This window comes from Tenrec ecaudatus, chromosome 1, assembly GCF_050624435.1.
Source record: "Tenrec ecaudatus isolate mTenEca1 chromosome 1, mTenEca1.hap1, whole genome shotgun sequence".
Classification (NCBI taxonomy): domain Eukaryota; kingdom Metazoa; phylum Chordata; class Mammalia; order Afrosoricida; family Tenrecidae; genus Tenrec; species Tenrec ecaudatus.
The window spans coordinates 229714182-229732529 of NC_134530.1; the positions used below are offsets into that span (position 1 = coordinate 229714182).

General features: G+C 45.7%; 1 protein-coding gene across 8 annotated transcripts in view; it reads left to right on the forward strand.

Moving 5' to 3' along the window:
* The window catches only part of HHAT (hedgehog acyltransferase), a 408436-nt gene that overhangs the window by 40868 nt on the left and 349220 nt on the right, over positions 1-18348 (forward strand). For 7 of the 8 annotated variants that reach the window (XM_075529943.1, XM_075529933.1, XM_075529928.1 and 4 more), the window contains 2 exons: positions 794-927; positions 12676-12743. In XM_075529943.1, coding sequence (XP_075386058.1) covers positions 837-927; positions 12676-12743 — 159 coding nt within the window. In that variant the 5' untranslated portion in view covers positions 794-836. Of the gene's footprint in view, positions 1-793; positions 928-12675; positions 12744-18348 lie in introns of those variants that run through there. The other variant, XM_075529968.1, reaches the window with a different exon arrangement.

Here is an 18348-nt window from a genome sequence, read left to right on the forward strand (position 1 = left end):
CTTTACATATTTACAGACGGGTTAGGATTTCAGCACATTTTGTGTGTGTATGTGGGGGGGGGCGTGTGACAGGGACACACCATTTGATCTGTGACAAACTCTTTGTAGCTGTTCTTGCTGCTCTCCTGGTGCTGTGTTATGAGTCAGAGATTATATTAATCTCCAGAGCAGTGTTCTCAACCTTCCTCATGCCACAACCCTTTAATGCAGTTCCTCATAACATTATTTTCGTTGCTACTTCATCACTGTCGTTTTGCTACTGTTATGAATTGTAATGTAAATATCTGACATGCAGGATATGTTTTCATTGTTACAAATTGAACATAATTAAACATAATTAAAGCATAGAGATTAATCACAAAACAATATCTAATTATATATTGTGAAATATTTATGTGTTTTCTGATGGTCTTAGGTGACCGCCGTGAAAGTGTCATTCGACCCCCAAAGGGGTCTAAACTCACAGGTCGAGAACCGCTGCTCTAAAGGTTTATTCTGTGCGGGAGAGCCAGGTGTGTCATGTAATGAATCCAGTCTGTGTGATGCATCCTGTGATGGGAGAGGCAGGAGGGAGACTGTGTGCGCTTGTAGGAAAAGACCTGACCAGCCTGGAGAAGGCTGGGTCTGGGGGTCTGTGTGTGTATTGACTAGACAGTTGGACATATTCACCAGAAGGGGTTTATATCTATATCTACTGAGCGTTTAAAGTAACTGCTTGATGAGAATGGGGTTCTTTAGGATCCTGCTGTGTCATGTCCTTGGCTTACTGTTTTGATTCTGTTTCTTGTCCTAGGCTCGCAGAACCTGGCTGCCTGGAGCCTGTATGAAAAGGAAGGATGCTGGCCCAATGGGAGCTCTCCTTTTACTTGCTTGCCTCACTCGGCTTCCACTTCTATTCTTTCTATGAAGTCTACCAAGTCTCCAGAGGTAAGACCCTGGCTTTTCTGGTCCTTGTCAAGGGAGGAAAGGGGGTAAAGGAAATGTCCAGAAATGGAAGATTCTGGAAGATGGCCCGAAAGGCTCAGCGTGACTTTGGCCCTGCTTCCCCAGTTCGAATTAACGGCCCAAGTCAGTGACATCTTCTACCCCAATCCTCCAGCTTTCAGGTGCTCTGTGGCTGCTCTCTTGTAATAGGAGGGTTTGTTTGATCTAATGGCTATGGAAGGATCTAGGAGGACTTGCAGAATCATTCCCAGAACCCTCTTAATTTTTTCTTTCAACTCACTATTCTCAGATAAACGGAGGCAGCTCAGGGTCGGTGGAGACCCAGGCTCCTTCATCCTCTTGCTCTGCCGTCTTAGCGAACTGCTTTTTTCTGTATATTGGAAATGAGTCATCCCCAAATTGGAAATGAGTTCCAGCCCATAGGAAAGGGAATGAGAACTTTTCTTTCCTCTAAGGGTCATGTGGCAAGTAGCACTCAGTACTTTCGTTCACTCTCCATTGGCCAGCATGGTGTCACATGATTCAGGTAGTAGCAAAGGAGGCTGGGAGCTAGCGTATTATGTATACTGTGGAAGAAAGGGGGAAAGAATTTTAGAAGACCTTGAGTAGTCTCTGAAATTGCAAGGGAGAGTTTCTGAGAGGGAGGCGTGTTTACTATCTTGTCTCAAAGAAGAGCAGGATTTCTCCCATCAAGCAGAGAGGGCAGAGACTCTTTGGCAAGAGGGAGATTTGCAGACACATAAATAAGCTTCTGTGAGCTTGAAATCACAGCATGACCTTGGCATTGCAAACCAATTCTGTAGAGCTAGACTATAGAGTACGGGGCCGGGATGCTGTAAGAGTTGAGCCGAAATAAAGAAGCAGGACTAGATTGTGAAAGACACTGTCCAGCTGGCTGGCAAGTTGGACTTTATTTCAATGGCAGGGAAATGTGGAAGGAACACGTGGTTATTGAAAACCACGAGGATAGGGATGGGGAAGCCCGGATGAGTGCTCTGCTTTCCAACTGCATGGCTGGTGTCAGGAGGGGGTTTGTTGCAGTGGCTTCAGACTCTTGAAACATGAGGTTTAGAAAAGAAAGAAGAAGGGGGTCTGTGTTAGGCAGGGTTCTCTAGTGACATAAACCCGGACACTTGTGATCTATATATAGAGATAGATATATAGATATAGGTTTATACAGAGAGAAGGGATATGACAGCTAATTTGTCCGCACAGAAGTACAGAGGGTTCCATTCAACTTACTTCCGTGGAACAGTTAATATACTGTAGGTCCTTCAGCTCACTGGGGCTGCTGGTCCAATGTCAAGGAAGCAGACAGCAGAGTCTGCCCTCAGACGAGACAAGCAGGGTGGGCCCGGAACAGCAGGAAGATGAGAAGTTGAGGTGTAACAGAGGCCAGTAATATGGGAGCATAGCGAAGTGGTCCTGATGGATGCTTAAGAAGCGTGGTGCAGCAGGTTTCCGTGGAGCCTCAAGCTCTAGCGATGCATGTGTGCCAAGGCGACACAGGGGCTTGACCCAGGATAGCCAGCACATGGTTGAAGCAAAGGACTGGCTCAGGCAGCAGAGTGCTGGGAGAAAGAGGGAAAGGGGGCGGCCTTGAAAGCCATTTATTTTGTAGCCCTCCAATTAAGCTGCAGCCTGCTTAAACTCTGCCCACATATTCCTACGGAAGCCTAGTTGACACAAAAAATAAATACTAACTTGGTTATTGTTACCTGTATGGCTGAAAGGAATGTAAAGAATGACATTTTGTAGCCGAGGGGAGAAAAACCACTGCTGGAGTGCCCTGGGGCAAAAAACAAGCTGGTTAAGTAAGATCTTGAAGGGACCATGGTCTCCTGGATCCACCATGCTGGAGGGCCATGGCTTTATGCACGTACATCGAGACATGTCTAGGGGTGGAGGACAGAGGATTAAATGTGGTGATTGCTGAGTTAGTTAGGTAATTTCATGTCAGCGTAAAGATATATAAAAGTGTAGGGGTAGTATTCAACCTGTCAATCAGGTCACAGCCGGATGGTGCTGCCCCGTGGGCATGGCCTTCTCACAGGAGGGCCTTGAGACCTCCCCTTCTCTCTCCTCACTTCCTGCTGGCTGACCCTAATCGCTGTCAGAACCCTGAGATGTTACCACCGTCATCAGATTCACATGACGGTGTACCCACCTGTCCTTGGTCTTTCTGCTCTCTGCATCCTGCATGTGGCTGTGTGAGTCTAAAACAGGGACTGATAGATTAGTGTCGGACTTAAGGGCTTGCGTTGGACTGGGCTGGGATGTGTTCTTGATAAATAATTACTTCTTGATAGAAAGCTCTTTCTTTCACACATATCAGTGCTAGCTGACTTTGTTTTTCTAGCCCACTGGCCTAACACAATTGCTTAAAGGGTGAGAGGCCATGCGTTTCTCTGACTGCTCTATGAATATTGAAGGGTTCTCCTGCCTGAGATGTAGAACATATTTAAAGTCATACATATGCTGTATTTTTTTATAAATAGCGTGCCCATGTAAAGGACATGCATACATATAGGATGTGTGGAAATGATTAAGTTGTTTTAAAAAAAAATTCTGGCATAGTGCACCCATGCATACACTGTGTATGTCTTTTGACAATTTCAGAATGAATTTTGGCCTCATTTACCCTTATTCAACAATCTGGAATTGTTTCTACTTTCCACTCTATTTGTATAATTAAGGTACACTATTGGTTCCAAAATTTCTCTGGCCTACTGCCCCCCTTTCAGAACAAAATACTTCTCAGTTCTTCCCTGGCAATGAAAGACTCTTGTTCTCAAACCCATAATTCAGGATAAACTGTGGGTACCCGCTTTTGCAGCCCCCTGGGTTGTTCCCGTGTCCCCCAAGGGGCGGCATCCCTGGTTTAGGCCATAGTCAAGAAGTCATGCGTCAGGTTTGGTAGCATCCCATGTTGCTGTGGCTAGGTGCTGTGTAGTACTTTTGACTCACCGCAAGGCTCTGTACAACCCTAACTACACGGCCTGCTTCTGTGCCTCTCTCACAATTGCTGTCACGTCACTCATCATTGCAGCCACCTGGTCAGTCCGTCTTGTTGACTATCCCTTGGTAATCAGGAAATAAACCGTTGAAACCACCGAAGCCCGTCTGTAAAACATGGGCTATCGACGGGAAGTGTAAACAGAGGGAAGCCTGCACTGTGGCACACAGGATCCCTAAAAGTCGGAACTGGCCGGATGGCGCATAACAACAATGATACGACTTAAAGGCCCCACTTTAAATGATCTGATATGTGGTAAACTGAGGGGCTGGATGCGAATGTAATGCAGCTAAATCCCCTGAGCTCATAATGATGGGTCGGGAGAGCTGACTCTGGTTATGAGATATAAAGAAATCTTAGTACACGTTCTCATGACTGAACACACTCCTTCCTAAACCCCCATAAATGAATTGTCATAAAGAAGCTGCCATAGAGGATGAACCATTCCTGCTTCTGGCTGCTCCCTGTGCCTGGAGGTTGTCTGTAGATAAGAGCAGTCAGCTTCTGTTGACCGGCCCACGGTAAGAGGTAGCAAACCCTCTTTTGACTTCTCTTGCTGATACCGATCATAGATTACTCCTCTGGGGAAGGCTCAGGAGTGTCAACCAGCACTAGGTCAAGCTGATGACTCTCCTCATTGCTTGTTTATCATGTTACCCGCTTATCATATTATCCATTGACTATGTAATGTTTGCTGTATGGTGTGTAAGCCTTTTGAAAGATCTGTATGACATGTATGCCCTTTGAGAAATAAGCCCCCTTATATACACCTATTGGAAAATACATTCACTCTCTTGGTCCTGGCATAAGGACGAGGCACCCCTGTGCCTCTCTGTCTTATTTTCCACAATTGCAAAGTCTCTCCTGAGGACCCGTTCGACTGTTGGGGACCTGTACCCCGACACAGATAAGGCTTTTGCATTCAACTGTGAAGCCACAGTGATCTACTGACTGCAGAGTATCAATCAGTTTTGCTTTGTTTACTCCTCCAATTAAAAGCCAGTCAGAAGACAACTGTGATCATTATGCTAATGCACACGGAATCAAGCTTCTTAACTGAAAGCCCCAGCTTTCTCCCTCAGAGTAGCTGATGGTTTTGAACTGTTAACCTTGCAGTTAGCAGCCCAATGTGTATCCACTCCTGTACCAGGGCTCTTACACTCCTTTATACTCTTTCCATAAAAAATTATCAGAGCCAAAGTGTTTCTCAGGCCACTCCCAAGAACATGTCTTCCTCCTCAGTTCAGATAACTGAAGCCAAAGCACCCTGCTTTGTGTAGAATGTCAACTGTGCTGTGAGAGCCTTCTTGGCTCGCTGCCTCACTTTCTAGTTCCGGGGAAAGTGCTACTCTCTCGTGTTAGAGAAAGAAGTAAGTCGCTGGGAAAATCGTTTCTTTGGTGAACTTACTTAGGGGGAGTTTGTATCTGGAGCCAAAATAGAGTGCCCTCTTGTTATTGGTTAGTGTCGAGTTGGCTTTGACCTTGTGTTAGCCCATATGTTCTACGTGCGTGGAACAGAACAAAAGGTTGCCTGGCCCTGCACTATTTTCACTATTGCTGGTTTTGTGTCAGTCCATCTCATTGAGAAATTTTCACATTTCCTCTTTCTTCTCCTATGAAACTGCTAAAGCAGCATCTGTAATGTCTACAAAATAGTTTTGCGATTTCATTCATGGGAAGTTTGTCTGGCACGGAGTCACTTTGGGAGTAGATTCATTGTAAACTTGTTCATCGCATTCACGGCAATCGCTACTAAGATTTTCTACTTCTGCTCAAGTCGGGTTTTGTAATGTATATTTCCCAGCTTGCTGATATTTTAAACTATGTGAATACGCATTTGAATATCACAGTCTCATAATGATTTGAACCTCCTGTGTGTCTAATTTCCCCCGTTTTAGATTCATCAGAGATTTGTGTATGCTAGTAGGCTTTTTCTCCATTTCAAAGAGCAAACTCTTGAATTTATTTATAAATTCTACCATTAAAAAATTCTTATTACTTTCTAATGTTCTGTTACTAATCTGATAGATTACTTCCCAATGAGCAGCAGTTACCCTGGGCCCTTTTGCTTTCTGGGAGATAGCATACTTTCTTTTGTACAGTAAACAGCTTCCCGAAGAGTTGCATATTAATGACATTTTTATTAATGGGCTTGTGCTTTCCATTGATTTGCATTTTCATTTCACAGGTGCCTTATTTTCAATTCTTTAATCTTCAGTGATCAGCAGCTAATGTTTCTCTAAATAAACTCTAGGATCCCAGGGAGCCCTGATATTTAAGACAGGCTTTTATCCAGAGAAGTATTTATTTGAATTGCCACCCCCAATTTCTTTGTTTTTATGTACGAGGTGTTCTTACATGATTATAATTAAGAGCCATTTATAGATGAATTCTGCCTTTTTTATGGCTCGTGCAATTTGGTAACTTCTCATTCTGGTTGTCAGGAACTCTGGTGGCAGGAGGGATATGTGCTGGTCAGCTGTCCGATCCAAAACCGCTAGAACAGCGGTTCTCAACCTGTGGGTCGAGACCCCTTTGGGGGAGTCAAACAACCCTTTCACAGGGGTCACCTGATTCATAACAATACCAAAATTACAGTGATGAAGTAGCAATGAAAATAATGTGGTTGGGGTCACCACCACATGAGGAACTGTATTAAAGGGCCGTGGCATTAGGAAGGTTGAGAACCACTGCCCTAGAAACTCCTCAGAAGGACAAGGTTTTCCACTTTTGTAAAGAGCATTCAGCGTCAGAAACCCTGTTAGTAATGGAGGGGGTTGGGGCACAGCTGAGGCTCTGAAGGTGCTGAGTGGCTGTACTTCACATTCTATTTGATTCTTGTTTCCTTTGCCACCTAATGCCAAGGACATAGAACACAGTTTCAGACGTCTTTGACCCTTGAATTGCCACCCACCTACTGCAAGTCTCTTAGCCCATGCTTCCTCTTAGGCTTGTGCTGGAATTTGCTTCTACGGGCTGCCACTGGTCCCCAGGTTAAAAATGTTTTTTAACATTTTTAATGAAACTTTCACAATGACTGGGGACAGGGCCTAGGCTAGGGACACTTTGTGGTAGACCCCAGAGCCCTCCCTCTCTTCTGTGCCCACAGCCAGTGTTCTAGTTTGCAACCCACATCCCCCGCCCACCCTATCAACATGCAAGCAGCTTCCTATTTGAGAGTTCCCAGTCCTGCTGGGACTCCTGCTACCTCTATCAGCTACTCTGAGGATTCCCATGCAAATTGTACTCCTGGTGGTGCCTCTGTCACTCCCAGAATTCCTTAGGTGAGTAGCAGCCCTATTAGGAAGTTTTGGGGGGGGTATTTATGCCATTTATCATTTTTGCATCCTATTTACATATCTGATTTGCTTTTGTTTGGGTTTCAGCTGAGCCACGTTTTCGTTCTCTGAGGCAGGAATTGTAGGAGGGCACGAGAGACGAAGCTCCCTGGACACTCTTCTATGTGAATAGTCTACAGATGGGTATTTAAGCGTTGTTTATCTTGACATTCTCTTTCCATCGACAGTCCATCTTTCCTGCATCCTGTCTCTGCTCTCATTGACTTCTACACAGTATACGTTCAGAGAGAAATAAAGAATCAGGAGGAGCTGATTAGAGTTTTTCAAATGCATAGAAACAGCAGGGCACTTTTTACCATGATTGGGTGTGCAGTCCCTGACAGTAGCTTGTAGGAGATGTACCTGTGTGTGTGTGTGTGTGTGTGTGTGTGCGCGCGCGCGCGCGTGTTTCTGCCTCTTCTCAATTAATTCAGTCATATTTTCTCTATCCCATCCTAGGATTAATTTTGCATACAAATGTTAGCTGCCATTGTAAGCCATTTACTTAAACCCCCTAACTGACCTTCCCTTTTGAGCTGTAATGGTCAGCCATTTACCTAAAGCCCTAACCTTCCCTTTGGTGAAAAGGGAAGGTTAGTTAGGGGTTTTAAGTAAATGCCTTACCATCACAGCTCATTGCTAGTGGATTAAAATGCAAATCCTCTCCCTGGGTAGGCAGGACAGGGCTTTGATGTGGTCCTTTGTTTCCAGAGTAGGGTGGGGACTGGCCACCGCTGACACTCTGCTGCTGAGGGCTCCTTAGCCCAGTGACTTCCTTTCTGTGCTCTCAGGCAGGTTAGTTGTGGGGCAGTCTGAATTGTGGAGCATGGCACCCCCAATACCCCAAGAAAGTCATGGTTCTGCCCTGTGGCCATCCTGGTGGTGGGGAGAGAACTCCCCAGGCACAGACGGTGTCTCTCTATTTGTAGCACCCTTTGGGCTTGACTAGATTTAAGTTATGATGAAAACCCCAGTGTTAGAAAAACAGACACAGAAGCAGAACAAACCCACATTGTGATCCAGCAGACACTGTCTAGTGGCACCCCGAGAGTGGCACCGTAGAGTTGCCAGTAGTTGATTCATTTTGAAATCGAAGGATGAGTCCACAAGCATCGCCACAAAAAGAAATCTTTATTGAAGCCAAACGCCCCAACCATGAACCTATTGTTTCTGGACATGTTTGCTATCCAGGTCTATACACCCCACCCCCTGGCCCCCAAAGGCGGTGGTTCCTTCTCTCTAGTCCTTCCCCCAATGCTATTCACCCTTCAGTTGACACTCTGCCACAATGACCTTTGGGGGATGGACTCCAGGGACTCAAACCATGTTCCTTTCAATTTTCTTTGAAGTTTCGGAACAGGAAGTTTGTAGGGTGGAGGAGGTAAGGGTTTCCCAAGGGAATTCTCTTAGGACAACCCTGTTAACCTTTGAAGAATGAGCAGGGGCATTGTCCTGATTGGGGGTGGGGTGGGATTCCTTGGTGCAATTTTCATGGCCTTGGTCTCACCCAAGCAGTTTTGAGTTTTCATAAAACTTATTTCTAATAAGCCCCTTGTGCGTGTCCTGTGCCCTCCTTGATAGAGGAAAATCTCTCAAGATGACTTCTTTGGAATCCCTTCTGAGCTGACCTGTCTGCTGTGAATTTTACTGGCTCAGCTGATCCCCTCCAAGCCACTGCTTTGATTGGACATTCCCCCCCCCCCCCTGAAGGCACCTGACTGAGACTAAGACAAGTGTATTGCTGAGAGAACTTGTCTGTACCATCCGCCAATGGCAGAGGACTGCTTAAGCACATACTGTCTCCATGTATGAACTGGGATTCTAGCAGTGATACTCTTTGTCTTACCCTCATAGCTGATGAGCCTTTCACCCTAGGTGTTTGTGGGTGGACACAAGCCTCCAACTCTTCAGTTAGTAGCTGAGTGGGATGACCATGTGCATCACCAAGGGGACCCAGAATGGTACAATCCAAAAAGCACTGAGGCAGTTAGTTTATTGTGCCAACCTGGTCAATACACACATGTGGGGTTAATTGAAGGGCGGAAGGATAAATGGCTCAGTGAGCCTCGCCTTTCCATCTCTCGAGTCTCTTGCTTTCTGATGGTCGGACCAGGGTGCAGCTGCCTTAGCAGTTCCCTGTTTCAGCTGGCAAGGCTCACTTCCTGCAAGACATCCCTGAGGAGAAGCCACATGGACCTATCCCGATGCAGCCCTGGGTGCTGGAGCAGCCGTGTGGAGACCCCTGCCAGCGCTGAGAAGCTTACACGTTCACTGACTTGGCTTTCTTCCTGAAGTCGGCATCATTGCGTCTGTTTTATGAGATGGAGGAGGACTTTGTGGATTGGTGTTGGACATATGGGTTAATGTTGGACTTGTGGGCTTGGGCAGTACTGGGTTGGGATGTTTCCTTGATGTGCACTTAACCTTTATTTAAAACTCTCTTATACATGAGTTTCTGGGGATTTGTTTCTCTAAAGTACCCGGACTAACACAAGCACTGAGGGCCTTAACTCTTCATGTGAAAACATCCTGCTGCAGGTGCTGGCCCAGCTTCCCTGCTCTTAGAATCATTGAATTCTGAAGCTGTGAAATTTCAGCAACCTTAGGACAGTGGTATTCAAACCTTAAGACAGTGATATTTAGCACCCTGAAGGTACTAAAATGGGTTTTAGCTGTGGTCACTTAAAATATATTTCAGACAGCATTTGTTTGGATCAAGCAATCCGACCAGTGTAATGGAAGACTTCTCTAAAACATGAGGGAGATTTTGGGCTCAGCACCATGCTGTCTAATACTGTAGGCATTAACCACAGGGGACTAAAAAGCACGTTAACCGTGGCTACTCCTAATTGGGATGTGTGGTAAGGACAACTTGTATCAACAAACAACAAACACAACTCGTTGCCATCAAGTTAACTTCAACATATGGTCGCCTTACAGGACAGAGTAGAACTGCTCCGTAGGGCTCCCGAGACTGTACATCTTTACAGGACAGCCTCATCTTTCTCCCAAGGAGCAGCTAGTGGGTTAGAACCTGCGATCTTTGGTTAGCAGATCAATGCTTAGCTCATGGTGCCATCAGGGCTCAGTAACGTGTACACCATGTTTTAAAGAGTTAGTTTAACAAGGCATTAACAACTGTTTTGACAATCCTTACGTGTTGAAGTGCTTTGGGTCCCCGGGGATAAGGGAAAGGAGCCCCGGTGACACAGAGCGTTAGTTATGAGTTGGACTGGTAGCTGCAGGGCAGCAGTTCACACCTGCCAGCTGCTCGCTCTGCGGGAGCGAGGTGAGACTCCGCTCCCATAAAGAATTACAGCCTCGGGAATCGAAGGGGCTCTTCTACTGTGTCCGCCAAGGTCGCTGCCCATTGGAATCGACTTCATGGCAATGAGTTTGGCTTCGTTTTTCAGATTAAGCAAAATGTACTAAAATTCACTTTCCCTGTTTCTTTGCACTTTCCAAAGTGGGGCTGCTAGAAATCTTAAACTGTATGATGCAAGCCCTGGCAGGGCTTGCCTGGGTTTCCTAACCCGCTTGGCGATACATAGAAAGTTCCCCTTTCCCACTAGAGGGAGATACATTGCAGGTCCAGGAAGTCTGGTTCCTATGCTATACATTTCACCACACCTGAAGAATGGGGTCGGGTGGGGTGGAGGGCAAGAAGGCGGTGTTCACTCTGTCTGAATGCTGCCGACTCTGGGTGTCTCCAGACACGGCGATGTTTGTGGACGTGAAACCAAACCAGAAGCGGGACGAGGGTTTTCCCAGCCTCGCTGCCTTCGCACACCCAGAGGTTTCTGTTAGCTTCTTGGCGGCGTGTCAGCAACTTGCCACCTGTCCTCTGTTTCCTTGAGGCATGCCCGCGCATCTCTGCGCATCCTTCACACGGCGTGTTTCCAGCTGTCACAGAAAGGGTCTGTGACCAAGTGTAGCCACACACCTTCCGCCTCACGTGCTCAGCAGCACCATTGCCTTGCCGTTGTTGTTTGTCTGTTTCCCCAAGTGTACTTGTGCATTTCCCTCAGTGTACTGTAAGCCCGGAGGGGAAAGTCAGGCCACTTTTGTCCTGTTTCATCCTTCCTCCTTCCCACTGGGATCCCGGGTGGCATCGTGGGTTATGTATCGGGCTGTTGGCCAGTTAGCAGTTGGGACCCCCCCAGCCGGCCTGTAGGAGCAAGCGGAGGCTTTTTGATACAGATCTGTACCCTCGGGCACCCACAGGGGCCATTCTCCTGTGTCCTGTAGGATTGTTGTAGCGTCGCTGTGAATCCGATTTGACTCGATGGCAGTGAGGTTTTTGTGTGCCACTGTGTTTGCTTATTGTACACTCACAAGACGCATTTCCAGAAAGAATTTGGTTATATCATTGATTTTAAATCTTACCTGTTTATTTATAAGTATGTCTGTTATATTACATGGTTCCATTTTATGAGCTTGCTGGTACCCTGCATTGAATCAGTCCCCGATTTGCTTCATGCATAGAGAAGCAGTGTGCTAATACCATTCCCAGATCAGCCTGCTATGGTCTGTATCATTTCCAGTGGCTGACTTTGAAAGTACATCACCTGGCCTTTCTTCTACTTGGTTGTTAGTCTAGTAAAATATCCAAACAGAACGAACCCCATTGCCAGCAAGTCAATTCCATAGAGGCCCTGTAAGAACAGGGTTGAACTGCCCAAGTTGGTTTCCAAGACTATAACTCTTGATGAGAGTAAAACCCTTCATCTTTCTCCCTCAGAGCAGCTGGGGGTTTTGAACTGCAGACCTTGTGGTTCGCAGCCCAACACACAACCCCTGACGCCACCAGAGCTCCTTCATCTAGAAGTTCCACTGAAACAGCATCACGGCAACACACAAGTCTCTGCTGACAGATGAGAGGTGCCTGTGCATGAGGTCTGTGCTGGGAAATGAACCTCATCTCTTGCTTAGAAAATCAGAGTTCTACCACTGTGGCACCACTGCCCCATAGTTGTGTTAGCATTCTATCATATAACATGTTTATGGTCACCATAATACTTTGGGCTGATTTGTTAAAAGCGTTTAAACTGTCTCTTTATGCAAGAGTATCAGCACTAAGCCCTCCTATGCTTCCGTCTGCCAGAAGCCTTTCTGTCTTGACCCCCTTCTCCTTCTGCGACCCTTCTTAGAAGCAGAAGAGGGCATTTCCATCAACGTTCGCGTGTGTTTTCCAGGAAATCAGGTCACTGAACACTGGAGAGGCAGGGCAAGGAGCGAGACATGTTTCCATGCTGGTTCCTGAGTTCACAGGCAGCTTTCCCACGGATAGATTTCCATTGCTTTTCGTGCCCCTGGTATCAAATTAACCCATCCCTCTTTGGACTCGTAACTCATGGACATTCTTTTTCTTGTCAGCACATGAAGAGGAACTGGACCAAGAATATGAGCTGGAGACGGATACTTTATTTGGACGACTGAAGAAGGTAGGCGGTGGATATATGACAAACCTTCTTAACTTCCCAATCAGATGTCAGCATTTTGTATCATCTGGTATTTTGTGTTGACCCCAGCGGGAGTCAGTAACAAATGGAAGTACAATTATAGCACCTTTTCTGTTCTAATCTTATATGTTTGCTCACCACACCACCAGGACTCCTCAATTATCACGATAGGCTTTAACAGGATAACACTTTTTAAAAACACCCAAAAACCTGGTTTTACATTGCATAAAGTACCCGGTGTAAGTCCAATCAGCTTTTGTGGTCTGGGTTGGCCATAGATGACTTGTTTTTCAAGTTCTGAATACTTGATTTGCAAATAAACTTTTGGAAGACAGCGAATTTCCAAGTTCCAAGTTGAATCCTGCCTGTATGTGTCCACTCAACATTTGGTGAATATTGCATTAAAGTGTGACCGATTTACCTGAAGGCACATTGTGATTTTGTAGGGTGGCTTTTCTCTCTTTTCCTGCTCAGAACAGAAGCATGGTGGGAGAGCCGTGTTTGGGACTAGAATAAAAATGGAATCTTTTGTGGCTTGAATCAAATTATAAATGCTTCTTATTTAAATAAAATGGGTTCTTGTCACCAGTGTTCATTGCAGCACTCTTTCTTTTTTTAATCATTTTATTAGGGGCTCATATAACTCTTATCACAATCCATATATACATCAATTGTATAAAGCACATTTGTACATTCATTGCCCTCATCATTCTCAAAACATTTGCTCTCCACTTACGTCCCTGGCATCAGTTCCTCATTTTCCCCCTCCCTCTCCTCCCCACTCCCTCATAAACCCTTGATAATTTATAAATTATTATTTTGTCATATCTTGCCCTGTCCAACGTCTCCCTTCACCCGCTTTTCTGTTGTCTGTCCCTCAGGGAGGAGCTTACATGAAGATCCTTGTAATCAGTTTCCCCTTTCCAACCACCCTCCCTCCACCCTCCAAGTATCACCACTCACACTCCTGGTCCTGAAGGAATCATTGGCCCTGGTTTCCCTGCATTTCCAGTTCCTATCTGTACCAGTATGCATCCTCTGGTTTAGCCGTATTTGTAAGGTAGAATTGGGATCATGATAGTGGGGGAGGAGGACACATTTAGGAACTAGAGGAAAGTTGTATGTTTCATCATTATTATATCGCATCCTGACTGGCTTGTCTCCTCCCCGAGACCCTTCTGTAAGGGGATGTGAAGTTGCCTACAGATGGGCTTTGGGTCTCCACTCCGCACTCCTCCCCTCATTAATTATGATAAGATTTTTTGTTCTGATGATGCCTGATACCTGATCCCTTCAACACCTCATGATCATGCAGGTTGGTGTGCTTCTTCCATGTGGGCTTTGTTGCTTTTGAGCTAGATGGCCACTTGTTTACCTTCCAGTCTTTAAGATTCCAGCCACTATATCTTTTGATAGCCGGCACCATCAGCTTTCTTCACCACATTTGCTTATGCACCCATTTGTCTTCAATGATCGTATTATGGAAGTAAGCACACAATGATATGATTTTTTGTTCTTTGATGCCTGATAACTGATCCCTTCAACATCTCATGATCACACAGGCGGGTGTGCTTCTTCCATGTGGGCTTTTTTGCTTCTGAGCTAGATGGCCGCTTGTTTACCTTTAAGCCTTTCAGACCCCAGATGCTATCTCTTTTGATAACTGGGCACCATCAGCTTTCTTCACAACATTTGCTTATTCACCTGCTTTGTCTTCAGTGGTTGTGTCGGGAAGGTGAGCATCATAGAATACCAGTTTAATAGAACACAATATTCTTGCATTGAGGGGGTACTTGAGTGGAGGACCAATGTCCTGCTACCTTAATACTAAGCCTATAAATGTATGCACATAGATCTATTTCCCCATCCTCATATATAAATATATTTGCATATGTACATGCTTTTATTTAGACCTCTATAAATGCCCTTTGCCTCCTAGCTCTTTCCTCTATTTCCTTTGACTTTCCTCTTGTCCCACTATCATGCTCTTTGACTTTCCTATTGTTCCAGTATCATGCTCAGTCTTCATTTGCGATTCAGTAATTCCTCTTGGTTACATTACCCTTGATCACACCCTACCAGGCCTCCTACATCTTCCTCACCATCTATTTTGATCACTTGTTATTCCCTTGTCCCTGGGTTTGTTAATACCAATACCTTTCTCCTCCACCCCTCTCAGTCCCGTTGTTTTCTCCTCCAAATTGTTCATCCAGTCTATCTTATTTAGACAGACCTGCAGAGATAATAACATGCACAAAAACAAGACAGAGCAAAACCAGGCAACAATGTACAACAAAACAACATCAACAGCAACAAACCATGACCCCCCCAAAAAAATACACAACAAGAAAGAAAAGATTGTAGTTAGTTCAAGGATCATTTGTTGGCCTTTAGGAGTGTTTTCCAGTCCAGTCTGTTGGGGAACCATGCCCTGGCCCCAAAGTCCACCTTCAGCATTCCCTGGGGACCTCACTGCTTGATCCCTCGCTGTCCTGTTGCACCCCCTTAGTGTTTTGCCTCGGTGTGGCAGGATCAGATTGGGCGCAATTGCCACACTGTGTCTCCGGTGTTGTCCCCTGTAGGGCTATGGGTTAGTGAGGGATCTTGTGTCACATAGTGGGGCCGGCCATGTGGTCCTTTCTATGGACTGGCTGCTCTAATTGGGAACATCATCCTCATGGATGGGCCAGGATGTGCTCCACTCTCTCCTCCTCCCCCTTTATCTGCTCCCGTGTGCTCCGATCAGATATGTGCCTCTCCCGGAGCTGCAGATTTAATGCCATCCTTTGAAATAAATTATTCTGGGGGAGGAACAGGTACCCAGTTAGTAGTTGGGATTGAGGCCGGCCTCCTGGACCTTCCCACTGGTTCCCTACTCCAGGTGGCATGTTGCATTCACGTCTTGGAGCACCAGGTTGAAGTCTGGTCCCTCTTCATTGCAGCACCCATGACAATAGCCGTGAAGTGGATCCAGCCTGAATGCCCACTAACATATGAATGTATAAACACAGTGGGGTGTGTAACGATGTGTACAATGGCATGTCACCATGCAAAATTAGAAACGAAGTCCTAAGATATGTTGCAACGTGGATGAACCTTGAAAACTGAGATAAATCATTCACAAAGGACAACTCTGGAACATCCCAGTTATATGAAATATCGAAAATGGGTGCTGGTTATTGCAATGTGTCAACTTGGCCACTCTATGGTCTTCCGTGGTCTGGCAAACATCGAACTTATTGCTGTTCCCCATTGTAATATAGTGTGGTCCCTTTTCCTTTTGTGATCTGATTTCAACAGCCAGTCACTTGAAAGAGAAGCTTCTTTGGTGCTGTGGTTTGCCCCTGATGTTCTGACAGCGCTCTTTCTTTTTCCTGACCCTGCACTTTTCTCATCAGTTTTCCTCTGGATCTTGGAAGTAAGCCTGTAGAAGTGGCTGGCCTGCTGTCTGACATGCAGCTTTTGGGCTATGCCAGACCATACAATCGTACGAGCCAGCAGAGGCCTTCAGCCTGCTGCCTGGTAACTGGGCTTGGGCCTTGCCAGCCCCCACAATTGGGTGCTCCACTGTATCACAATTGCATGAGCCATTTCCTTGAAATTAGTTTTTCTTGCTTTATCTATTTATTTTATAACTATGTACATTTCACTTTTTTTTCCTCTAGGAAGTCCTGACTCAGACAATAGCTACATTTATTAATGGTTACCAGGGGTGAGTTGGAATGAGGGACTCAATGCTTAGGGGGAACTGAGCTTCTGTGAAGTGATGACACAGTCTGGGAATGGATAGAGGTTGAACAAGCTGGCACAGATTGAACAACCTGACAAGCATAGTTAAAGTCACGGAACGGTGCATGTGAAGGTCGTCACAATGTTGAATTGTATACCTCAATTAAGAAAACAACCTCTCTGGACATTGAAAACACCCTCAGTGAGGACCGCAGGCCTACAGTTACATTGGAGCGCTTTCCCTCACCCCCAGTGCCTTTGTGGTTTCCCTTTTCCCCCTTGGCTCTCCCTGTTCCCTTGGCTGGATTGTGCCTCATCCCCTCACTCTCTCATCCTTACTCTCTCCTTAGGGCTCACTCAGGTTGCTCCTTGTCAATGGAAGTGTTGCCCAGACTTCTCAGTTGGGTGTCGTGCCTGTAGTTCTTGACACGTTTCTGCCCCTTCTCACCTCTGTCGACAGATACAGCTTCTAATGTGTGTTTCTGTGCCTGAATCCTTAATGAGTTCTGAGGTACCCTAGATTACGTAATATAGCTCTTCTAAACATAGTCTTGGTGTGGTAGTTAGATAGTTTTATGTTAATTTGAATGTATTTGAACGTACGAGAGTGGAATCTAATCTGTCAATCAGGTCACAGCCTGATGGTGGTGTGAACCATCCTTGCTGGTGTGAACTTCTTATAAGGGAGACATTGGGAACAATGCCCCCTCCTTGTCCTTCACCTTCATCCCTGCTGGAACTCTGTGCCCGCCTCCAGATGCAGCCCAATGTGGGTCACCAACCCTGAGAATTATCGGTGCCCTGCCATGTTTCCACATATTTTGGAGCTATGTGATTCTGCACTCACCAGCTTGTGATCTCCCTGCTTCATCTTTTGGTGTCACCAGCCTGCAGCTATGCGAGTCTGAAGAGGGCCCGGGCTAGATCAAATTGTGGACTTGAGTTGGACTGGGTTGGGACACCTTGATGTAAAGTTGCTTCTTGATAAACATTTCTTTTCTATACATACATGTGGGTTACTGATTTTGTTTTTCTAGATAACCCAGCCTAACACACTTGATCACTCTCATCCAATGACTGGGTACGACTATGCCAATGTGAGGTGCCTGTGGTCCACTAAAAGGATTGGATAGTTTGTGTGCTACACAGGGTTCTTTAGAGACACAAAACCATGACACTTAGGATTTTATGATGTATGTATATGGTGGTGCGAGCCTCTAGTCCCAGCTACTCAGGAGGCTGAGGCTGGAGGCTCTCTTGAGTCCAGGAATTCTGGGCTGCAGTGCACTGTGCCGATCAGGTGTCTGCACTAAGTTTGGCATCAATATGGTGACCTCCCGGGAGCGGTTGCCTAAGAAGGGGTGAACCGGCCCAGGTCGGAAACGGAGCAGGTCAAAATGCCTGTGCTGATTAGTAGTGGGATCGCGCCTGTGAGTAGTCACTGCACTTCAGCCTGTGCAACATAGCAAGACCCCGTCTCTTAAATGTATTAAACAGGGTTCTCTAGAGAGATAAACCAGATTGCTGATAATTATATATGTATATATTTATAAAGATAGATAGATATATAACACAAGAAATGAACTGTTAAATTATATACAGATAGATATATAATGCAAGATAGATAGATAATACAAGAAATGAATAGTTAAATTACAGATAGATAATACAAGAAATGAACAGTTAAATTATAAAGCAGTACAAATGGCTCAGTGCAAGTCACTCCCATGAGAGAGTTGTGAGACACTAGCAGTCCTTCAAGTCTTGAGGGCCACCAGGTAGTAAGAGCTAGGGTATCCCAGCACAGGCAGCAAACAGCAAGGCAGGTCACCAACCGTCAGCCAGGTCACCAACCATC